Genomic DNA, 26058 nt, shown 5'->3' on the forward strand with positions numbered 1-26058 from the left:
TACCAATTTCTAGGAAAGAGGATAGAGAAACATGTTAAATGATACTATAGAGATACAATCAGCAAAATCTAATTATGGAAAATTTTGAAGACAAATGACTTAGATTTTTCAACACATAAATTGCCAGAAAAAAACTGAGAGAAGGAGAACCCAAAGATTAAAAGAGGCTTAAGGGACATATCAATCAACTGCAATATGTGGATCTTATTTGAATCCTGATTCAAAGAAACTGTAATATGTGTGTGTGTGTGTGTGTGTGTGTGTGTGTGTGTGTGTGAGAGAGAGAGAGAGAGAGAGAGAGAGAGAGAGAGAGAGAGAACAGAGAAAATTTAAACACTGAGTAAAAATTTGTTGATATTAAAAAAGTATTAATTTATGTGATGTTGTTATAATTGTGTTTTAAATTATTGTTTATGAGAGATACAGATTAAATATTTAATGACAAATACTATGGGTGATTGAGCAGAAGGCAGAGAGTATGTAAAGATACAGATAAAACAAGATGGACTTTGTTGATAAATATCAAGGATAAAGGATACATGGATATTCACAGTGCTATTCTTTCTACCTTTGTATACATTTGAAATTTTACATTACAAATAATTTTTTTAATAGGGGAAAATGCTAAATAACCACCTGGGGAGCGCTTTCAAACAATACATATTCTCTTATGCTCAATTAATGTAGCACGACCTCCCGATGGGAACATAGCCCTTACATACAAAACCCATAACCCATATCTCTCTATCCTCCATTGAGACTCACTGCAATCATGATTCATAGTAACTACAAAGATGGGCTAAATCTCTCAGTTACATTAAGACAAAAGAAGAAAAAGATGAATCTGATCTTTAGGAGAAAAATCTAGTGAGGTTATTAGTTTAAGTGAAATAATACATTTTACTGAATAATTAAAAGTGAGAAAATCCCAGGACCAAGTGAGAATTTAGGGGAAAGGAGATAAGGGACCCTTCTAATAGTCATCCTTTCTATTGGGAGATTTTCCTTTCACCTCTTGTTATCATTGTAGGATTTGTTAAAAGCTCTATGGTTTTTTTGAAGCAGATTAAATGGCAAGACCTCCTTCCATTCTATCATGTAAATGGGAACTGACAAGGAAGGATGAAGGGTGTGGTTTTTTGTTAGCAAAAGAAGAGTTTGACAGATGCTTGAATATTATAAGTTAATGTAGAGATGGAGATGTCCAGATTTTACAGCTCATTTTATTTTAGGTGAGCCTTTTCTTTTGGACCATATGAAAAAGAACAGGCAGGCAGGGAACCCTAGGCTTTCCCATAATGGGATGTATAATTTTGGGAAGATAATTAATTGGTTAAAGAGGACTTGGGTCTAATTACTCACCCAGAGGGGGCTGCAGCATACCCCCATTCTTCTCACAGTTCCCAATAGGCTGGATTTCAGTTGAGTCAACCAGCCGCCAGAAGTCATTCTTGTTGTCGCTGCCATCAAGGCGAAGGCGGAGGCGAGCTCCTGTTAGTCCAACTACTGTAGCGATACAGGTAGATGTGGTGTTCCTGGGATCCTGTGCCTCTAATTTCATGCTGATCTTGAACTCGTTGCTTGGAGGTGTGTAGGACTGAGGAGAACAAGCCATGGGGATTAGGCAGACTAAGGTAAGTGGCATTTTCAGTAAGGATGTTAGATGGAACCTGAAAATTCATGCCTTGGACTCAAAGTGGTTACAGCTTGACCAGGGACAAACCACTGTGAATTATTCCCTAATACTTAGGAAGATTTACATACAAAAGAAACACTAGAAGGTAAGAAAGGGAAAAAATTACTTCCCACTGAAGCATCAAATATTGACTCACACCAGTAAGAAAAGGACAAGAGTGCCTCAAATGGTCCTTACTTAATACTCTCTCATCTTATTTTCTCCAACTCTGTAATTCTCTAGGTACTCATGTTTTCTTTTTAGAAATCATCCAATTTACCTATTATATACTAAGTGTCTCTTCATGAAGTGGTATAGTATATATTGCTTTGTAAATCCAGCACACCGACTACTATTGGGGGGAGGTGTCAATTTTTTTCTTATTTTGACATTGATATATAAATCAATTTATATCTTTAAAAGCAATTTTAAGTTATAATTCATAAAAATATACACTTTGGTAAATCTTGACATATGAATACATCCATGATGCCATATACATATATATATACCTTTGAAACCATCACCACAATCAAGATGATGAACATGGACATGTTCTCTCATGTCTCTTTATAGTCCTTCTGTCTAGCCCTTCCCAGACCCGTTTCCAGACAAATACTGATCTACTTTCACTGTAGATTGAGTTATATTTTCTAGTCTTCAATGGAATTATAGAGAATATACTCTTTGTTTTTTTGTCCAGCTTCTTTCACTCAGCGTAACAATTCTGATATTCACCCATATTGTTAAATGTACCAATAATTCATTTTTGTTTTTGTTTTTTAAAGACTTTTTTTTAGAGCAGCTTTAGGTTCACAACAAAACTGAGAGGAAGATACAGAGATTTCCCATATATACCCTATCTCCACACATGAACAGCCTCTCCTATTACGGGCATCCCCCACCACAGTGGTACATTTGTTACAATTGATGAACCTACATTGATACATCATAATCTCTCAAAGCACACAGTTTACAGGAGGGTTCTCTCTTGGTGTTGTACATTGGGTTTGGACAAAGGTATAATGACATTTATCTATCATTACAGTATCATACTAAATAGTTTCACTGGCCAAAAAGTCCTCAGTGATCTGCATATTCATCCTTCCTCCACTCAACCACTGGCAACTACTGATCTTTTCACTGTCTCTTTTCTAGAATGTATGTAGCCTTTTTAGATAGGCTTCTTTTCTTTTGTAATAAGCATTTAAGTTTCCTTTATGTCTTTTCATGGCTTGATAGCTAATTTCCTTTTAGGGGTGAATAACACTCCTTTGTCTGCTGTACCACAGTTTATTCATTCATCTACTGAAGGCATCTTTCAAGTTTTGGCAATTATGAATAAAGCTGCAATAAACATCCATTTTCAGGTTTTTGTATGGTCAAACATTTTCAGTTCCTTTGGGTAAACACAAAGGAATGGAATTGATGTATCATATGGTAACAGTACATTTAGTTTTGTAAGAAATCACCAATATGTCTTACAAAATGACTGTACCTTTTGCATTCCCACAAGCAATGAGTGAGAATTACTGTTGCTCCATATCCTTGCAAGCACATGGCAGTGTCAGTATTCTGGATTTTGACCACTCTAATAGGTATGTAGTGGTATTTAATTTGCATTTAAAACATTTTTTTCACATTTTTTAAATCATCTGCATTATCTTTTTTTGGTGGTATCTAAGATCTTTGGCTCATTTTTAAATTAAGTTGTTGGTTTTCTTATTGTTGAGTTTTTAAGTGTTCTTTGTATTTTGTATAACAGTCTGTTAGCAGATGTGTCTTTTGTACATTATTTTCTCCCAATCTGTGGCTTGTCTTCTCATTCTCTTGATCTTTCACAGAGCAGAAACTTTTAATATTTTTTTAAATATATATTTTACTGATTTTTTTACAGAGAGGAAGGGAGAGGGATAGAGAGGTAGAAACATCAATGAGAAACATCCATCAGCTGCCTCCTGCACACCTCCTACTGGGGATGTGCCCGCAACCAAAGTACATGCCCCTGACCGGAATCGAACCTGGGACCCTTCAGTCCGCAGGCCGATGCTCCATCCACTGAGCCAAACCAGTTAGGGCAGAAACTTTTAATATTAATGAAGTCCAGCTTATCAATTATTTCTTTCATGGATCATGCCTTTGGTGTTGTATCTAAAAAGTCATCACCATACCCAAGGTCTTCTTGTTTTTCCTCTTATGTTATTTTCTGAGAGTTGTATAGCTTTAAGTGTTACATTTAGGTCTGAGGTTTATTTTGACTTAATTTTTGTGAAGGGAGTAAGGTCTGTGTCTAGATTCATTTTTTGCCTGTGGCTGTCCAGTTGTTTCAGTACCATTTGTTAAAAAGACTATCTTTGCTCTACTGTATTGCCTTTGCTCATTTTTCAAAGATCAGTTGACTATATTTATGTGGGACTATTTTGGAGCTCTCTATTCTGTTTCATTGATCTATTTATCTATTCTCTTATCAATACCACACTGTCTTGATTACTGTAGCGATATAGTAATTCTTGAATTTGGGTAGTGTCCGTCTTCAAACTTTGTTGTTCTTCTTCAATTTTGTGTTGGCTCTTCTGTATCTTTTGCCACTCCATATAAACTTTAGAATTCGTTTGTCAATATCCACAAAATAACTTGCTGAAATTTTGATTAAGCTTGCATTGAATCTATAGATCAAGTTGGGAAGAACCGACATTTTGAACAATATTGAGTCTTCCTTTTCTTGGTCACGAACTCTCTATTTTTAAGTTTTTTTATTTCATTTATCTAAGTTCTAAAGTTTTCCTCAGATAATTTTTATACGTATTTTGTTATATTTATACCTAAGTATTTCATTTTTGAGGTGCTCATATAAATGATATTGTTTTAAATTTCAAATTCCACTTTTTAATTGCTGGTATATAGAAAAGTGATTGACCCATATATTAACCTTGTATTGGCAACTGTACTATAATTGCTTATTAGTTCTAGGAATTTTTTTTTGTCAATTCTTTTAGATTTTCTACATAAACAATCATGTCATCTATAAACAAACAGTTTTATTTCTTCCTTCCCAATTTGTATACCCTTTATTTCCTTTTCTTATTTTATTGCAATAGCTAGGATTTCCAGGATGATGTTGAAAAGAAGTGGTGAGAGGGACATCCTTGCCTTCTTTCGGATGTTAGTGGGAAAGCTAGTTTTTAACCATTGTGATCTTGGCTACAGGTCTTTAAAATATAGATAGTAACATTCAGCATAACTATTATGATATTCACCCATATTGTTGAATGGAATCAATAATCCATTTCTTTTTGTTTCTGAGTAGTATATCATGTTGATGGACATTTGGTGTGTTTCCAGTTTTTCACTATTACAAATAAGTCTCTTATGAACATCCACACATATGAATATACTTACTATATTTCCATACATATTTCAGGAATATAGTAAAGTGGAATGGATGAATCATATGATAGGTATAACTCACATACCAGAATATTTAACTTTTTACAGTATATAATTCAGTGGTTTTTAGTATATTCACAGAGGCAAACATCACTCCACCTAAATTTAGAACATTTTCATCATGCCCACAATAGAAACCCCCATATCCATTAGCCTTCTCTCCCCATTCTCCCCTCAGGCAATCCCCTGAAAACCATCAATCTACTTTCTGTTTCTTTTTAATATTTCTTAATTGATTTCAGAAAGGGAGACGGAGAGAGAGAAACATCAGTGATGAGAGAGAATCATTGATCAGTTGCCTCCTGCCCATCCCTTATGGGGTTCGAGCCTGAAACCTGGGCCTGTGACCTGACTGGGAATTGAACTGTGACTTCCTGAGCCACACTGGTTGGGCTACTTTCTGTTTCTATGGATTCACCTATTCTGGAGATTAATATAAGTGGAATTTTATAATATGTGAATAGCTCCTTTCTTCACTTAGTGAATTGTTTACAAGGTTAACCTGGAGTGTTTATCAGTACTTCATTCATTTTCATTGCTGAATAACATTCTATTATATAAATATACAATTTTGCTTATCCATTCATCAGTTGATAAACATTTGGATTGTTTCCTCTTTTTAACTATTAGGTATAATAATGCCTTAAACATTTGTGTATGTTTTTGTGGGGTCATATGTTTTGATTTCTCTCTCTTGGGTACATACCTAAATGTGAGACTGATGGGTCATGAGGCAATTCTATTTTGAGTAAATTTCAAACTGTTTTCTAAAGTGCCTACAGCATTTTACAATCTCACCACCTACATATAAGGGTTCCAATTTCTCTACATCCTCAGCACCACCTGTTTTTGTCTGCCTTTTTTATTTCAACCACCCTAGTAGATGTGAAGTGGTATCTCATTACAGTTTTGATTTGTATTTCCTTAATGATGTTAAACATCTTTTACATGCTTGTTGGCTATTTGTAAATATATGGAGAAAGACCTATTCAAATTCTTTGCCCATTTAAATCTTGGGTTATTTAACTGGTGAGGTGGTAAGAGTTCTTCATATCTTCCAGATTCAAGTTCCTTATTAGATACATGATTTGTAAATATTATCTCCCATTGTATGGGTTGTCTCTTCATTTTGATAGTGGAAGCACGAAAGCAGTTAATTTTGTCTATCAAGTTTCACCTCTATTGTTTGTAGTTTTAGTGCCATATCTAAGAAATCATTGCCTAGTCCAAGATTTATTCCTGTTTTTCTCTAAGAGTGTCATAGTTTTATCTCTTACATTCAGGTCTATCATCCACTTGGAGTCAATTTTCATAAATGGTGTGGAGGATGGGTTCAACTTCATTCTTTTGTACATGAATATCCAGTTGTCCCCATATTAGTTGTTGAAAATATCACTGAACTGTCTTGGCATCTTTGTCCAAATCAATTGAACATAAATGCATGGGTTTATTTCTGTACTCTCAAATCTAATCCACTGATCTATATGTCTATCTTTATGTCAGTACCACAGTGTCTTAAGTACTGTTGATTTGTAGTAAGTTTTGAAACCAGAAAATAGAAATCATCTACCTTTGTTCTTTTTTCCCCCTAATTGGCTATTCTGGGTCCTTTGTAATTCTATGTGAATTTTAGAGTCAACTTGTCAACTTCTACAAAGTAGGCATATGGGATTTTAATAAGAAGTACATCAAATCAATAGATCAATTTGGAGAGTATTACTGTCAGCTATGTGGTTTGTCAATATTTTCTCCAAGTCTATGGCTTATATTTTCATTCTCTTATCAATATCTTTTAAAGAGCAGAAGTTCTTAATTTTGACAAAGTCTACTTTATGAATTTTTAATGGATCATGCTTTTGGTAAGCTGTTTTCTAAAGTTTTCTTTATATAAGTGTCACATATTGTTAGTTCATAAATTTTAATTTTTATGAATATTAATTTTTAATATTCATAAATATTAATTCATAAATATTATTTTTGCTGCTATTGTAAATGGATATTTCTCTTTCATTATAACTTTATTGAGTTACTTTTCACCACTAAGTAAAATGTTGGCTTTAGTACTGAGGTATAAATACTTTGCAAGTTAAGAATGTATTATTCAATTCCTAGTTAAATTAGTGATTTTTATTTTTGTTCAATAGTATGTTAAAGTTTTCTGCCAAATTATTTTCCAATGAAACTGAAACATTTTACATTTTCACCAGTAGTTTATGAAAATCCTACTTGCTCCATAACCTTGCCACTATTAGGTATGGTCAGTCTTCCCACATATTTTCTTCGGTTTTTGTTCTAATTTTTCAGTCTGGATCCCTTTTATTTCTTTTATTTGGCTTGGTCTCATTGGTAGTACAATGCTGAATAGAAATAGCAAGAAAAAAACATCCTTGTCTTGTTTCTGACCTTAAGAAAAAAGCATTTTATGTGATGTTATCTGTAGGTTTTTCATAGATGTCCTTTGGGGCTTAGGATTTTTAAAAATTCCTTCTATTTCTTGTTTGCTGAGAGTTTTTATTAATGGACACTGAATTTTGTCAAATGCTTTCGTTGCATCTATTTAGATAATCTTATTTCCTTCATAGTGTGTTCATGTGGTCAATTACACTGATTGATTTCCAAATGTTAAATCAACCTTGATTCTTGAAACTAAACTCCAGTTGTCATGAATTATTTTTATATATTGTTTGATTCAATTTCCTAAAATTCTGTTTAGAATTTGTACATGTATTTTTATGTGGGATGTAACACTGTAGTTTTCTTTTCCATCAATGTTGGCCTGGTTTTGGTATCAGAATAACGCTTGCCTTATAGAATGAGACAAAAGGTATTCCCTTCTTGTAAACATTCTAGAAGAGTCAATGTAGAATTTGCATTATTTTTTCCCTTAAATGTTTGAAACAATTCATTGGTGAAGTCATCTAGGCTTGGAATTTACTAAAAACTTAGTTCTGTGGCAAAAATAGTGCTATTCATATTTCCTAAGTGAGCTTTTGGTACTTTTTGTCATTCATGAAATTATCCATTTCATTTAAATCTTGGGTTATTTAACTGGTGAGGTGGTTAAGAGTAAAATTTGTCTATCAAGTTTCACCTCTATTGAGGTGAAATTTAAAGGCTTAAGTCTGTTCATAGTATTCCTTTAATATCTCTTTAATATCTCTAGGCTCAATAATGATGTTACCGCTTTTAGTTTGATGTTAGTAATTTATGTTTTCTTTCTTTTCATTCTTGATCAGCTGGCCAGAAGTTTACCTCATTGCAAAGAATCAGCTGTAGGTTTCAATGATATTTTTCTATTATATTTCTGGTTTTTATTTGATTGATTTAAGCTCTACTCCTGATTTTATGCTCTGTTTTTTTTTTCTTTGCTTAATTTGGGGTTATTCATTTTTCCTAGTTTTTTAAAGTAGGAGCTACATGAAAAACTTTTCTTCTTTTCTAATGTAAATGTTTAGTGCTATAAATTTCTCCCTAAAAACTACTTTGGCATCATACCACAATTTCTTAAATGTTCTCCTTTCATTTTCATTTAATTGAAAATACTTTCTAATGTTCCTAAATACCTCTATAGGTATTTAGAAATGTGATACTTAGTTCCCAAATATTTGGAGATCTTCCAGATAACCTTCTGCTATTCATTTTTAATTTATTTCCAATGTATCAGAGACTATATTTCATATTATTTAAATCCTTTTAAATTTATCAAACGTTATTGTACAGTCCAGGAAATGGTCTAACCTAGTAAATGTTCTGCATGCACTTGAAAAGAATGCATATTCTATTGTCGTTAGAGAGTATCAATCAGGTCAGGTTGGCTGGTAGTGCTGTTTGAATCTTCTATACAGATACTTGCTTATTTTCTGTCTACTTGTTTTCTAATCATAGAAAGGGTATTAAAAGTCTGACTGCAGATAAATCTTATTTTTTGCTTCACCTAAGGAATTTGACCCCTTAGCACACCATAAAATACCTTCTTTATCCCTGGTAATATTCTTTGCTCTGATATATACTTTCATATTAATATGGTCAATGTCAGCATGGTATATCATTTTCCTTTCAGCCTATTTGTGCCTTTCTTTTTAAAGTGTAGTTTCTTGTAAGCAGTATATAATTGTGTTGCTTTCTATTTAATGTGACAAGTTTAGCCTTTTAATTGGGGCATTTAGACCTTTCATAATCACTCTGATTACTGATATGGTTGGATTTAAATCCACTATATTGCTATTTGTTTTCTATTATTTTAGTGGTTGCTTTGGGGTTTATAGTAAACAAATTTAACTTATCAGCCTATCTTATTATATTTTACTACTTCATGTATATGAATCTTATCAATATTATACTTAGGATTTCTCTTGGCATTTAAATTATTATCATACATTTATAAAAATTTTAATTATCTTTACAATGCAATATTATTGTTGTTTATACAATTATCTTTTATAGAGATTTAAATAATAATAAAAAACATCTTATGTCTTTACTTTTATAATTACAATTTCCAGTGATTTTCTTTCCTTTGTGTAGATCTATAATTTCACCTAGTATCATTTTTCTTCTGCTTGATGGACTTCCTTTAATATTTCTTATAGTGGGTTTCCTGGTAAATTCCTTCAGCTTCTGTATGTCTGAAAATACCTTTATTTTGCCTTTGCTTTTTGGAAGATCTTTTTGCTGAATATAGAATTCTAGGTTGACAGTTTTTTCTTCTGATACGTTAAAGATGTTACTCAACTTCCTTCTTGCTTGCATTGTTTCTAACGAGAAAATATGTCATTCATATCTTAGTTCCCCTGTATGCAAAGTATTTTTTTTTTGTAGCTGCTTTTAAGATGTTCTCTTATCACTGATTTTAAGCATTTATGATATGCCTTAGTGTAGTTGTCTTCTTTCTTTACTTTTTTCTTTCTTTTTTTAGTCATTGAACTTCTTAGATCTGTGGATTTATAATTCTCATAAATTTTTTAAAGTTTTTAGCCATTATATCTCCAAATATTTTCCTGTCCCCTTCTATCCTTTGAGCATTAAAATTACACGGTCTATAAAGTTATTACATAAACTTGGAAATCATCCCATGGCTCACTAATGTTCTTTACATCTTTTCAAGTTTCTTTGTGTGTGTGTGTGTGTGTGTGTGTGTGTGTGTGTGTTTCATTCTCAATTTTTATTGCTATATCTCCAAGTCTACCAATATTTTCTCCTGACATTAATATCCAGTGTATTTTTATTTTGTACACAGTAGTTCAATGAGTCTGTAAATATCTTCCATATTCTCTGCTAAACTTTTGAACATAACTGTTTTAATATTTTTGCCTGCTATTCTAAGATCTGCATAGATTCTAAGTCAGTTTATTGATTATTCTGCTCATTATTGGTTATATTTTCCAGCCTCTTTACATACCTGTTTGATCAGATACCAGACACTGTGAATTTTACCTGTTGGGTACTCGATATATATTTCTTATTGTTGACATTATTACAGATGTCTCCCATCCTCCTGCTGCCTGCCTTGGGGTGCTAGATATTTTTGCATTCCCTTCTTGTGCTTTGTTCCTAGATGCAACTAAGTTACTTGGAAATAATTTGATCATTTTGAGTCTTGCTTTATGATTTGCTTGGCAGGCTCGGAACAGTACTCACTTTAAGGCTAAATATTTACCACTACTGAGCAAATTTTCCTAAATATTCAACCCAATGCCACGTGAACTGAGTTTTTCCAGACTAGTTCGTAGGACCAGGTACTATTTTTAGCCTAGTGTTGAGAGTGCTAGGCTCTATTCCATTTAAACCTTTCAGATGGTTTTTCCCTTGGCTTTGGGTAGTTTCCTCACATGCACATACTGAACAGTAGTACTTTGCTGAATACTTGAAGGAAGATTTCTGCACATCTTCGTTGTTTGCTTTCTGCACAGCTCTGTTCTCTCTGGCAATGTGTCCTGAAAATTCTAGCCACCTTGGTTTCCCTGGACTCTCAGTTCCATATCCTCAAATTATGGAGTACTGGGCTCAATCTTGGGCCACCTTCCCTGGGCCATGGTCTCAAAACTCTCTTAAGATAGTAAGCTGGGAAATCATAAGGGGCTCCATCTTCCAGAGATCACTGTGGTTGGTTGCTTGATTTTCAGTTACTTGAAAATCAATTTAATATATTTTGTATTTTTAAAAATTATTTTAGATGGTAGCATGAATTTAGCCCCTACTATTTCAAATGAGCAGAAGCCCTGAATTGTACTTTTATTTGGAGCATAGATAAAATTCAAACTCAAAGTAAAATGTTGACAGTTTGAGGAAATAATCATTAGTACCAGAGGAAGAGAGATGTAAATTGCTGTTTAGCAGCAGTACAGTCTTTGCTTATCAGCCTTATCATGTAAAGATATAGTTAATATCATCTATGCGTTGTGTGAGGCACTTAATTCTATATGGGAAGCTCTGAATGGCCTCTGATGAGCTCCTCAAACACTCCCCCTACCCTGATGGGACTCAGTGCCAGTATTTTTATGAAAAGAAATGATTGTGGCAGGGATGTTGAGTACAGAGAAACAAATACTGCTCTACTTTTAAGAACTGTCTAAGGCAGCGGTCACCAACCTTTCAGACCTCACAGACTACCAATAGTCCACGGACCACTGGTTGGTGACCGCTGCTCCAAAGGTTTCCTTAAACCAGCGGTCACCAACCTTTTGGACCTCACGGAACAACAGTGGTCCACGGACCAAGGGCTATAACTATGTATTCTATCTGTGTGATTAAATAGCAATAGTAAAAATTAGTTATTGTTTTAGATGAAGGAAAAGGTATTATTTGGAATGAAGTTGAGGAGAATGTCTGCTGCCAAAACTCATAGTGAGTTTTGAGTTGCATTCTCCCCATAGTTTATTCTAGGGCCTTCAGGTGAGAAGCCCATGGCTCCCACCTCATGTTTTGCTTGTCTAAGGATCAGAAAAAGTCTACTTGCCTCCCACCTACTAAGGATGTTGAGAATCAATTACCTGCTTGAAGCAATGAACAGGCGCTGGGACTGAACATGTTTCTTTTAGGTATTTGTCCCAGGTAAAATGACCTGTAAAGGAAATAGAAATCTCTATCACAGTCAACTTCCTAAAAAATGCTTTCAGGATGTAATCTACACTAAACATTAAGCGATTTTCAGACTGGTTTGGAGCACAACAAAACTTACTTTTCCCTGATTGGGTTCAAAGTAATATTAGGGTGAGGAATCTAGGTGACCTGAGTGGATCATTTTAGATGAATGTTTTTAAATCATGTCTAAAGATGACCAGAGAGGTTTTTCATGTTAGTTCCTAAAGTGATCCAAAATGTCACAGCAAGATATACCAGTATCTCAAAGAAGTGCTCAGGAAGCTCATGGAAAACAGAACAGAACAGGTGAAAAATGGATGAGAAGATTCCTTTTGAATAACCTGATTCCTGAAAAAGTCACTTATTGCCATCAGATGATAGCATTTAACACCCAATATGGTTGGATCCCATTTCAGAAAACACACACACACACGCCCCAAAAAAACAAAAACAAGAAACAAACATATATATATATGTATATATATATGTATACACACACACACACACACACACACACACACACTAGAGGCCCAGTGCACAAAAATTTGTGCACTCAGGGGGGAAGGGGTCACTCAGCCCGGCCTGTGCCCTCTTGCAGTCTGGGATCCCTTGGGGGATAACCACTTGCTGGCTTAGGCCCACTCCCCGGGGGATTGGGCCTAAGCTGGCAGTCAGACATCCCTCTGGCAGTCCGGGAGCCCCCGGGGGATGCCCACTTGCCAGCGGGGAGCAGGCCTAAGCTGCAGTCGACGTCCTTAGTGCTGCTGAGGAGGTGAGAGAGGCTCCTATCACCACCGCTGTACTGGCAGCCATCAGCCTGGTTTGTGACTAAGCAGAGCTCCCCCTGTGGGAGCACACTGACCACCAGGGGGCAGCTCCTGCATTGGGCGTCTGCCCCCTGGTGGTCAGTGTGTGTCATAGTGACCAGTCATTCCCAGTCGTTCTGCTGTTAGGGTCAATTTGCATATTACCCTTTTTTTATATAGGATAGAGGCCTGGTGCATGGGTGGGGGCCAGCTGGTTTGCCCTGAAGGGTGTCCCGGATCAGGGTGGAGGTCCCACTGGGGTGCCTGACCAGGCTGGGTGAGGGGCTGAGGGCCGTTTTCAGACTGGCCCACCCCCTTCAGGGTGGGGTCCATGCTGGAGTGCCTGGCCAGCCTGGGTGAGGGGCTGATGGCTGTTTGCAGGCTGGCCACAGCCCCCAGTCACCCAAGCTCCCAGTGGATGCTGGCTGGAAGCAGGTATCTGGGATTTATTTATCTTCTATATTTGAAATTTTGTTGCCTTCAGCGGAGGCCAGAGCTGGTCAGGGCAGGCGGGAAGCTTGGCTTCCTCCATTGCCGGGGCAACCAAGCCTCCTGCTTGCTCCAGCTTCTTGGCTGCTGGCCACCATCTTGGTTGGGTTAATTTGCATATAGTTGCTCTGATTGGCTGGTGGGCGTGGCTTGGGCATAGCAAAGGTACAGTCAATTTGCATGTTCTATCTATCTATCTATCTATCTATCTCTGGAAATATAAGGTAAGAGCATTTGAGGGCATGAAAAGCCAAAATGAGTGAGATTATACTTGAATCCTCAGTCTAAAAATTGGGTTTTTCTCTCCCACTCCCACCCCACTCCCAACCCTGGCAATGTTGCATTGCTCTGAGGTATAATATGATAAAGATCTGGTAATTTAGAGAAAACTAGGTCCTGGGTAGTATTTCTTATTATAGTAACTAAAAAATAAGTTGGGGGGAGGGGTGTCCACCAAATCTCCTAGCCTGTTGAAATGGCCTTAGAGCTTCTCAAAGTTTAAAGAACACTGAATTAAGGAAACAATCTTTAAAGTGACACTATCCTGGGGCCAGGGAAACATTTTAAGGGACAGACTACTATTGAATATATATCTTATTGGATCACAAAAGATTACCAAGTTCTTTATTAAAGGTTAAACCAGTTACCAATCTCCCCCTAATACCCACCTAGAGGAGACCCCATGATGGAGCAGAGAAGGTCCCAGAGACTCTCACAAGCTAAAACACTGTAGCAAACCAGCATTTCTTGAAGTTTCCTCTGCAGTGGAGCAGCACAGGGCCCCTTTGGGCCATGCAAAAAGCACTAGATGCTGGGAATAAAAATGAGTCACTGAATGATGAAATCTAAATCACTTCAAAGGTGATGCCAAGACTATATATTCTATTGACTCCCTTTCCCACCACCATTAACCAAGCCAAATAGATTTGGCCAGAAATCACAGTCAGTTCTAAGTCATTTCATGAACTGGCCAATGATTAATCATCATGAAGAGACAGTTAGTCCATAGGGTAAATGAGATGGATTATTTTCTGGAGTCAAGATTTAAAGAGATCAGAATTTAATAGAGTTTGCTCTTAGCTGAGATGGCCCTAACACAAGGACTGAATACATTTTATCACCATTTGCTGTTAGAAAAAGGAAACATTACAAATTATTATTCCATTCAGTCAAAGCATTAAGTCAAATAATGAGTCTTGGATAGCCAGCCACCTCTAACTATGGAACACTTAAAATACGGTTAGTGTGAATGAGGTATTAAATTTTATTTAATATTAATTAATTAAAATTTAAATATCTACATGTGCTAACAGCTACTATACTAGGCAATGCAGGTTTAGAGGTTTGGTCAGTTCTGGGTAATTGCTCGTATTAGCTTGAGTTCTAACCAAAAGCACCCAAGAGACTTTGGTTTTAAGAATTATGGCAGCATCAGGGATACCAAAATAATTAGGGTATTAATTACCATTCTCTATTATACATATCAATTATGGTAATCAATCCCTGTTTATAGGCAAGAAACCTCACATCTACCCCCATTTAAAGAACACCCTATTACCAATAGAATGAAAAGAAATTTCTTTGTTAAAAGTAGTTTACTCATTGTAAAGGCTGACTGGCTTGAACCATGCCTAGATTAGTATTTTTCTTATATTTGACTGCTTAGGCTATTTAAGACTGAGTCCCCTATTATCAAGTAAAATGCAAAATAAGTTAATTTGTAAGAATATTTGAGTATCTCCTGTAACGCCCATAATGGAGACAAACATCATGTCTACCACATCTTCAAGCACTAAAATAACCACAAAAGAAATAGGACAGACATAGCTGGTTTGGCTCAGTGAGTAGAGTGTTGGTCTGTGGACTGAAGGGTCCCGGGTTCAATTCCGGTCAAGGGCACATGCCCAGGTTGAGAGCTCGGTCCCCAGTGGGGGGCATGCAAGAGGCAGCCAATCAATGACTCATCATTGATGTTTCTCTCTCTCTCAAATTAATAAAAATAAATTAAAAAAATAAAAAGAAATAGGACAGGCAGCCAAGTATACATCAGGGGTTGGCAAACTTTCTGTAAAGAATCAGATAGTAAACATTTTATGCTGTGTGGGTCATACAGTCTCTGCTACAAATACTCAACTCTGCCACGTAGTATGAAAATAGCTATACACAATATGTAAATGAATAAGCATGACTGTGTTCCACTAAAATTTTATAGGCAGTGGGTTAGATTTGACCTGCTTGCCACCCCTTGATACATCATTGATTGCTAAATGTTGCTTATCATCAGAATCTCCTGAATAATTTTTCTCATTTCTTTAAACAGAGTTCTGGGCCCCATCTTCAGAGGATCCTATCTTCAATAGGCTCTGAGAGGTGTGAGAATCTGTACTTTCAAAGGCTCATTAGATTACTATGATCAACATCTGTGTTTATAAACTATGAGTATAGTTGAAAAAATGTGATATTGAGAGTCAGAAGATGTCAGTTAAAGTCATGTTTCTACAAATAATTATACTGGATAAATTACTTAATCTTTCCAAGCATCAGTATGTTCACCTAAAGATAGAGAAAACACCTATCTCACAAGATTGTACCTATACTCATTCATTCAACAAATATTTATTTAACTTCCAAGTGCAAAAGCACTGTATTAATTGTTAAGGGAACAAGACAGACATGGTTCCTAAGTTCACGGAGCTTGCAGTTTAGAGAAAAGCAGAGATAATAAATAAATAATAACACAAATAATCTGCTATAATTACAATAAATTTAAGCTAATGAAGTAGTAGTTGGCCTTGTGAATACAAAACAGGGAAATATAATCCATACTTGGGGTCAAGAATTATTGTGAAGCCCTGGCTGGTGGAGTTCAGCAGTTAAAGTGTTGGCCTGAACACCAAAGAGTTGCAGGTTTGATTCCCAGTCAAGGGCACATACCTGGGCTGCAGGTTCAATCCCCAACCAAGGTTGAGGCACGTGCGGGAGGCAACCAATCAAGTGTCTCTCTCACATCGACATTTCTCTTTCTCTCTCCCTTTCCCTCTTTCCTTCTCTCTCTCCCTCTTCCCCCCTTCCCCCCCGCTCTAAGGATCAATGGAAAAAATATCCTCGGGTGAGGATTAAAAATAAAAAGAATTATTGTGAAGATTATTAACTAATGTCAAGTATAATTGTTTCAATTATTTATTCAACTGATTTTTGAGTATCCTCTATGTGTTGAATTCTAAGTGCTGGAATAAAACAGGAGGCACCTGCACTCATGGAATTTACATTATGGTACATGATGAGACACAATGAATACATAAACAAATAAGGTCATAAGTGATAAGAACCTGAAGGAAATAAAATAATGTGATATGACAGAGACTAGGAATTATCTTAGATGGTGAAGTTATGGACAGAGCTCTACAGAGGAAACATTTGAGCCGAGACCTTACAGATGGAAAAAGCCAGCCATCTAATTTATATTACTGAATATAATACTAATGAAAATGTTTTATAAACTGTACACACACACAACATGATAGTTACATCTATTATTAGGAAACTAGAGGCCTGGTGCATGAAATTCATGCACAGGAGGTGGGTGGGGCGGGTCCCTCAGCCCAGCCTGCACCCTTTCCAATCCAGGACCCCTTAGGGGATGTCCGACTGCCGGTTTAGGCCCAATCACTGCGGCAGTCGGACATCCCTCTCACAATCTGGGACTGCTGGCTCCTAACCGCTCACCTGCCTGCCTGCCTGATCACCCCTAACCACTCTGCATGCATGCCTGATGCCCCTAACTGCTCCCCTGCCTACCTGATTGCCACTAACCTCTCTGCCTGCCAGCCCGATAGCCTCTAACCCAGGGGTGGGCAAACTTTTTGACTCGAGGGCCACAATGGGTTCTTAAACTGGACTGGAGGGCCGGAACAAAAGTATGGATGGAGTGTTTGTGTGAACTAATATAAATTCAAAGTAAACATCATTAGATAAAAGGGTACAGTCTTTTTTTTTTTAGTTTTATTCATTTCAAACGGGCCGGGTCCGGCCTGTGGGCTGTAGTTTGCCCACGGCTGCTCTAACAACTTCTGCCTGCCGGCCTGATTGCCCCTAACCACTTCTGCCTGCTGGCTTGGTTGCCCCTAACTGCCCTCCCCTGATGGCCTGGTGACCCCTAACCGCCTCTGCCTCGGCCCCCACCACCGTGACTTTGCCCAGAAGGATGTCCAGATGGATGTCTGGAAGACATCTGGTCTAATTAGCATATTACCCTTTTATTAGTATAAATAGTATCCCCCAAAATGTAAAGTACAAGAGACCCACTTAATTGAATTTGTGAATCCCTTTCTCTAATAGTTATTCATTCAACAAATATTTATTGAACACCTACTATATGCCAAACCTGGTTCTGGGCACTGGTGATATATACATAACAAAGAACAAAGCAGACAAAGTCTCTGCCCACAAGAAGCTTACATTCTAAGGGGGAAGAGAGGCAATAAATAAACAAATAATATATATCAGTTGGTACCAAGGGTAACACAGATACTAGATAATAATTACATAATTCCTGGACCTTTTCAAATAAAGAAATAATAAAGCAAAGTAAGAGGAAAAGAGAGTGCCGAGAATGTGTTGGCAATTTAGATAGGATGGTCAAGAAAGGAATCTTGATGAAGTGATAGAAAAATTAAGACCTAAAAGGTTCCTCCAGCCTCTCCTTCAATACTATAATGATGAGAAACTCATTATTTGCTATTGTTTAATGGTACAAATGGATAGACTTTAACTTTTTAAAAAATTTATCTTTATTGTTGATAGTATTACAGATGGACACAGACAACAGACTTTTTTATAGTCAGCCAAAGTCTGCCTTCTTGTAACTCATAGTCTTTAGACTAGAAATTCTACTCCAAGATTACTGTCGGAAAGTGTTCCACTGTTTATATGTATCATAATTTACATAATTTAACAGCAGTATTTGTTGAATAGTACTGATGGTCATTTAAGTGTTTTCTACTTTTTGATGAGTATCTGTCTTTGTGCACATATCTTTTACCATTTTTAAGATTAATTCCTCAGGGTAAATTCCTAAAAGTGATATTAATGAACAAAGACTATGCATATTTTATATTATAATACAATTCTTGCCAATAGTACATGAGACTATGTCCTTTGCAAAAACTGTTTTAACCATTTCCATAATTTTGATAAATTTTAGTGAGGAAAAAAAGAAAATACACATGCTTTTATTTGCAATTCTTTGATTACTAATAAAGTTAAAGATCTTTTTAGGCTTATTAGTCAATACTTATTTTATTTTGCCATTTTCACTGAGGTATTCTGTTTATTCAAGATTCTAAGAGTTCTTAGTATATTAATGATATCAGTCCTTTGTCTATCATATATGTTGAAGACATTTGTCTTAGTCCAGGGGTGGGCAACCCCTGGAATGCGTGCCAAACATGGCATGCCAGTAACTTTTGCTGGCACGCGAAACCCTCTCTTATAATCTTTCATTTACAATTTTTTTCTTTTTTTTTTTAAATATACTTTATTGATTTTTTACAGAGAGGAAGGGAGAGAGATAGAGAGTTAGAAACATCGATGAGAGAGAAACATCGATCAGCTGCCTCCTGCACATCTCCTACTGGGGATATGCCTGCAGCCCAGGTACATGCCCTTGACCGGAATCGAACCTGGGACCTTTCAGTCCGCAGGCCAACGCTCTATCCACTGAGCCAAACTGGTTTCGGCTACAATTTTTTTTCTTAATATCGACTTTTTGATTTTTCAGATAAATTCAGTGTAGGTGCATCTTAGATAAATAATTTTACATAACATGTATACATTAAAAATAAATGTATTTTTCATCATCATATACTGTGCTTTTGTCGCTCGAATGAATTTTATTATTTCTTCAAGGTTCTGAACATACATACACCTTAAGAGAGATCAAGTAGGCGTAACATGTTCTCAAAAAATTAGGGTTGGCACGCAGAAGAATTTTGAGTCAGAGATTTTGCTGGTTTTGGCACGCACTCACAAAAAGGTTGCCCACCCCTGTCTCAGTCTCTGATAGGATTTGCCCTTATATTCCTCAACCTTTTTTTTTTTTTTTTAATGGCTTCTAGTTTTCATATCATACTTTCCTTACTTCAATATAATAAAGTATTAACCCATGTTTTCTTCTAGGATTTCTCAGGTTTCTGTTTTTTTTTTTTTTTAACATTTAAATGTTTTATCTCTTTGGAATTTACTCTGTGAGACAAATGAGGCAAACATGGAGCTTTCTTTTTCATTTTTATTCAATAAGTGTGCTTTAACATCATTTATTGAATAAATCATTTTGTCCACTGATTTACAATGTTACACTGATCATATGTTAATTTCTTATATATACTTGGATCTATTTCTGGACTCTATATTCTGTTCCTCCCATCAGTCTATTCCAGCACCTGGAATACTTTGTTTCATATAATTTCATAATCAATTTAAGTATCTGATAGAGCAAGTTCTTTTCAAAGTCATACCCTCAATCCTATGTATTCTTGGCACTTTCATATGGTTAATAAGTTGTGGCACATCCAGCATTAATAAAACCCAGTTATTCTAAAATGTCCAAAGCTAAATTTTTGAGATACATAGTTCATTCTCAAAAACACTGTTCATAAGATTTTTAGATCAATAGCTTGATATCTGTTAATTTATCATCTAAAGATAAAACACCAAACAAAAAAAATAATTTCTGGCTTTACCTGTCTTCCCAGGTAAAGAAATCCATCCATATCCCTGTCTCCTATAACATCATATTCACACCTTTATTTTCATGCTCATCACATTTTATCATAATTACTTATGTAAGGATAGGGGCTATCTTTCATTAATTTTTTAAAATCATCACTGTTTAACAAAGTACCTGGAACTTAATAAAGGCTAAATAAAAGTTGAGTGAATGAAAAGAAGCAAGCAAATAATAGTCCTTCTCTTTTCTGGACTAGTAAATTGTAAATTCACACCTGGGATAGTTGCTGAAAGCATTAAAATAATAATCCTCCAACACTGAAAAGTATTTAAGATGTTTTCACATCCATTTAGCTTATATAACATTCTTAACAACCCTGTTAAGTAGGCAGGATGGATTATTATCCCTGTTTGACAAGTCTAAAAACTAAGGATCACAGTCACAAAGTTTCTAAGAGGTAGAGTTGGCTTTCAAAGAACCCAGAAGTTCTGGCTCCTAGTCTAGTGTTCTACTACTTTATGTTATCTTTATCAGTGGGCAGTGAAAGTAATGTTATTAAAAGAAAAGGTGCAGGAAGCAAATAGACAATAACAGAGCTGAGCAAATGAAGTAGCAGTAACAAAATATATAAAAAATACTTGAATAAAAATTGATAAAGACGCCGAAACCAGTTTGGCTCAGTGGATAGAGCATCGGCCTGTGGACTGAAGGGTCCCAGGTCCGATGCCGGTCAAGGGCATGTACCTGGGTTGCAGGCACATCCCTGGTAGGAGATGTGCAGGAGGCAGCTGATCGATGTTTCTCTCTCATTGATGTTTCTAACTATCTCTCTCCCTTCCTCTCTGTAAAAAATCAATAAAATATATATAAAAAAAATTGATAAAGACATCAGGCTATCAATATACATGTAACATGTAGAAAAATTTTAAAGAACTCTAAGAAGTTAAGACTGATGTTTATATAGGAACCTTGAAAGCTGATAGAGAAATACCAATATCAATATTTCTCAAATCCTACTCCTAAAGTATACTATGCAGGGATGAAAACCAAATGCAATATTAGCCTGACTCTTGTTATTTGATATTTTAATATTTTAGTTTTTATTTAGTTAAAAATTTAGAAAATCCTTAGGTTTCATTTCAGTTCAATATCTCTCATAAATAATTTCTTTGGGGAAAATCCCACCAAATTCTTATTTATGGATGGTTGGGGTTTGTTTTAGTTCTGGATTTAGTAAATTATGAGGTTACTTCCAGTTTGGTTCAGTTCCCATGCTCCTTGTAATTAAATCCTACCCTCTTCGTTTTTGTTAGCTTGGTCTGTGGCCTCCTGATAAAGAGGGTTTGACATAGCAGCAGAGATGAATTACATGGGCTCATTATGTAGATAAGAGCACAGGATCCACTAGTTTTAGATAGACACATGGAATTCTTTTCCTAGTTATAATCTAATCATTGGTTTAGTAACAGAAACACAAGAAAAATATCTTACCTAACTCCAGGATGTCAGTAGCTTCTATTAAAGAAAAAAATGTTACAGCATAAGTCATCATGACAAACATCCCAAAATGATAGAAAGGTGAAGATCGGGGGGTAAAACGAGGGCTTGAGAGTTCCAACTCTCTCATTTTAAAAGACATTAAGTTTAGTAGTAATAGCTGTAGAAGTACTGGTATACCACCCAAGCTTCTTAAAAACTATGGAAGTCCAGAGAAGCTAACCAACTATGCCTAAAGCCATGGAGCTAATTTGGGATTATCTGTACTTAGAATCTAAAATTCCTGATTTCCAGTTCAAAACAAAGCATATTGCTTTTGACAGATACCTCTATAAATGACAATATTTGCTTTTGTTTTAACCAGTGAATATTTTGTACACTCAAAGGTTTTATGGTGAGAGATGCCAGATAAGTCTTCCATGCTAAACAGAATATTTTTCTTACCTTGATATTGGGATGCAGACTCCAACAGATGACCATATTTGTGTTTTCTAACATCGTTCCAGTCTATTTCTGTGGGAAATAAAAAAGAAGTCATGTGCAAAGAAAATGTAAGATTCAATACTTCTCCAATTGAGGAGTATGTATTAATAGTTTCTGATAAAGTACTTCTGAGACTCTATTCTAAGGAAATAATTCAAGATACAGAAAAAAAGGTTTTTATTTTAAAAGCTTCCATAATGTTTATAAATAACAAAAAAGGGGGGGAGGGGAGGAAATACATAAATGTTGAAAAGAGAAGGCTAATTAAGTTATTCCAATACATTCACTTGACAACATTTTGCAGCTCTTAAACTTTTACAAAGGCAAAACAATAAAACAGGAAAATGTTTAGGTTATAATGTTATCTGTTAAAATATGGGATAAAATTATATTCATGGAATAATAACAATTATGTAAGAAATGACAAAGAACACCCCTGTTATGATCTAATTTGTGTCCCTCCAAAATTCATATTGAAATCCTCCCTAGTATCTCAATGTGACCATTTGGAGTGTCTTTAAGCAGGTAATTAACTTAAAATTAGGTCATTAGGGTGGCCCTAATCCAATATGCCGGACATCCATATAAGAAGAGAAAATTCGGACAGAGACTGGGACAAAGAAAAGATGATGTAAAGACACAGGGATTTCTTTTTCCAAATACATTTTATTGATCTTTTACAGAGAGGAAGGAAGAGGGATAGGGAGTTAGAAACATCGATCACCTGCCTCCCACACACCTCCTACTGGGGATGTGCCCACAACCAAGGTACATGCCCTTGTCCGGAATCAAACCTAGGTCATTTCAGTCCACAGGCTGGTGCTCTATCCACTGAGCCAAACCGGTTAGGACTTGTATGCATGCATATAAGCAAAACCAATGGACACAAGACACTGGGGGGAGGGCATGTGCCAGGGGTGGGGTGGAGGGGTAGGGGAGGCCAGGGGAAGGTCAATGGGGCAAAAAAAAGAAAAAAAAAGAAAAAAGGAGACATATGTAGTACTATCTGTAATACTTTAAACAATAAAATAAAATTAAAAAAAAAAAAGACATAGGGAGAAGACAGGCGTCTATAAGCCAAGGAGAGAGAACTCAGAAAGAAAATGACGTCCGAAACCTTGATCTTGGACTTCCAGCTTCCAGGACTGTGAGAAAATAAATTCGTATTGTTTAAATCACCCTATCTGTAGTCTTTTCCCCCTTTCTATTTTCTAATCTCATATATTTTAAATTTTTCTATAAAGAGGATACATAACTTATATAATGGAAATACATTTTCCTTGTATGAAAATTTACCACTTTCTCACCATTAATCACCCATCACGTTTTCACTTCTCTTCCTACCCAGCTCAGATTCCATGATCTCTCATTAAAATCACTTCCTGCAAACACTCTGGACCCCCTCCAAGCCTCAATCCTAACTGGTTTAAGCCACTTATCCACCTATCCATGCCTACCCCAACAGTTCATTACTGAAGAAAAACAAATGCAAGTTTACTGGTCTCACTTTAAACTCATGGCCATAACTCTCAAATGCTACTTAACACCATCTGCAAATCACACCACATTCTCTACTAAGTTTGCTTTTCTACTTTGCAAAAAACAAATTCATATGCCCTTCTCTCTCCTCATACTCCAAATATTCCCTCCCTCACCTTTGCCCTTAGGAGAGTGCATTAATTCAGGGTTCATTGAGAAAACAACAAAAAGGGATAGGAACCTTCTACATGCTGCTCATTTCAGAAAGGTACACATCTTATTTAGTGGTATACTAGTATCCCCATTGCATAGTATAGTAGTAGGTTCTCAGTTAACATTTGGTGAATGAATGAAGCTACTCATTCATCATTCTTTTTTTTTTATTAATTATATCTTTATTGTTCAGATTTTTACATTTGTTCCTCTTTTTTCCCCCCATAACTCCCCTCCACCCAGTTCCCACCCCGCCCTCCTCCCTCACTCCCCACCCACTGTCCTCATCCATAGGTGCACGATTTTTGTCCAGTCTCTTCCCGCATCCCCCTCACCCCTTTCCCCACCAAGAATAGTCAGTCCACTCCCTTTCTATGCCCCTCATTCTATTATAATCACCAGTTCATTCTGTTCATCAGATTATTCACTTGATTTTCAGATTCACTTGTTGATAGATGTGTATTTGTTGTTCATAATTTGTATCTTTACCTTTTTCTTCTTCTTCCTCTTCTTAAAGGATACCTTTCAGCATTTCATATGATACTGGTTTGGTGGTGATGAACTCCTTTAGCTTTTTCTTATCTGTGAAGCCCTTTATCTGACCTTCAATTCTGAATGATAGCTTTGCTGGATAAAGTAATCTTGGTTGTAGGTTCTTGGCATTCATCACTTTGAATATTTCTTGCCAGTCCCTTCTGGCCTGCAAAGTTTCTGTTGAGAAGTCAGCTGACAGTCGTATAGGTACTCCCTTGTAGGTAAGTGACTTTCTTTCTCTTGTTGCTTTTAAGAGTCTCTCTTTGTCTTTTGCTCTTGGCATTTTAATTATGATGTGTCTTGGTGTGGTCCTCTTTGGATTCCTTTTGTTTGGGGTTCTCTGCGCTTCCTGGACCTGTAAGTCTATTTCTTTCACCAGGTGGGGGAAGTCTTCTGTCATTATTTCTTCAAATAGGTTTTCAATATCTTGCTCTCTCTCATCTTCTGGCACCCCTATAATTCTGATGTTGGTATGCTTGAAGCTGTCCCAGAGGCTCCTTACACTATCTTTGTATTTTTTAATTCTTTTTTCATTTTGCTTTTCCGGTTGGGTGTTTTTTGCTTCTTCGTATTTCAAATCGTTGACTTGATTCTTGCGATCCTCTAGTCTGCTATTGGGAGTCTGTATAATATTCTTTATTTCAGTCAGTGCATGCTTAATTTCTAGTTGGTCCTTTATCACAACCTCGAGGGTCTCATTAGATTTCTTGTAGGTCTCATTACGTTTATCGGCAGTTTCTAGAAAATTCTTGAAAAACCTTAAAAGTGTGGTTTTGAACTCTATATCCAGTAGTTTGCTTTCCTCCATTTCTGTCATTTGTGTCCTTTTTCTTTGTCTCTGCATTTTTTATGCTTCCCTGTGTTGATAAAGTGGTTTTCTGTGCTAAGTGTCCTCTAGGGCCCAGTGGTTCAGCCTCCCCAATTACCTGAGGAGGACACTCTTGGTGCACCCCCTTGTGGTCTTTGTGCACAGTCTTGTTGTAGTTAAGCCTTGATTGTTGTAGGTATCACTGGGAGGAATTGACCTCCAGGCCAACTGGCTGTGAGAATCAGCTGTGTCTGCAGTGGGAGAACTTCTGTGCTGGAGACACCCCTCCGGGGAAAGACTTGCTTCAATGGGGCTTTGGTGATCACTGAGTCTGCCCCCTGAGTGTGTCCTTTGTGGTTCCACAGAGCTGCAAACTGGATGGTCCCACTCTGACCTCTGGGTACACTGGCTCCTGGATCTCTAGGGAGGTGCTAATCTAGCCTTTGCCTGAGGCTATCCAGCAAAAGCCTTCGTGCAGGGCTTGGGCAGGGCGGGGCTAGCAGTTATGGCTGCTCTCAGAGGCCCAGCTTCTCAGTGTCTCGGCAATCGCTGCAAACCCCTCCGAGAGAAAGCTGCCCTCTAGTTTTGACCATTGCCAGACAGTCCCGCTTCTCCCATATGAGTCTGGGTCCCCAGAGACTCACCCGGAACTGGAGCTCAGAACCTGAGACTCCCTCCAGATTGAAAACGACAACCGCGCCCTCAGCTGCCAGCCTGCTCCCCGTGCGCCTCTGTACCTTAGTATTTTACTTCCGCACTGTGCCGCCTCTGAGTCTCGGTATGCTTTTCTCTTTCCTTCTAGTTGTAGAATTTCTACTCA

At 36.7% G+C, this 26058-nt stretch overlaps 1 protein-coding gene across 3 annotated transcripts in view; it reads right to left on the reverse strand.

The window, feature by feature from the left end:
• The window catches only part of SCMH1 (Scm polycomb group protein homolog 1), a gene marked incomplete at its 5' end in the record, with an annotated part of 134634 nt that overhangs the window by 70162 nt on the left and 38414 nt on the right, over window positions 1-26058 (reverse strand). Inside the window, 4 exons of one of the 3 annotated variants that reach the window (XM_081085779.1) lie at window positions 1363-1597; window positions 12112-12182; window positions 21716-21739; window positions 22166-22234. In XM_081085779.1, the coding sequence (XP_080941905.1) occupies window positions 1363-1597; window positions 12112-12182; window positions 21716-21739; window positions 22166-22234 (399 nt within the window). Of the gene's footprint in view, window positions 1-1362; window positions 1598-12111; window positions 12183-14165; window positions 14257-21715; window positions 21740-22165; window positions 22235-26058 lie in introns of those variants that run through there. The other 2 variants (XM_081085780.1, XM_081085781.1) reach the window with 2 other exon arrangements.

Source organism: Myotis nattereri (assembly GCF_964212035.1).
Source record: "Myotis nattereri genome assembly, chromosome: 3".
Lineage (NCBI taxonomy): Eukaryota > Metazoa > Chordata > Mammalia > Chiroptera > Vespertilionidae > Myotis > Myotis nattereri.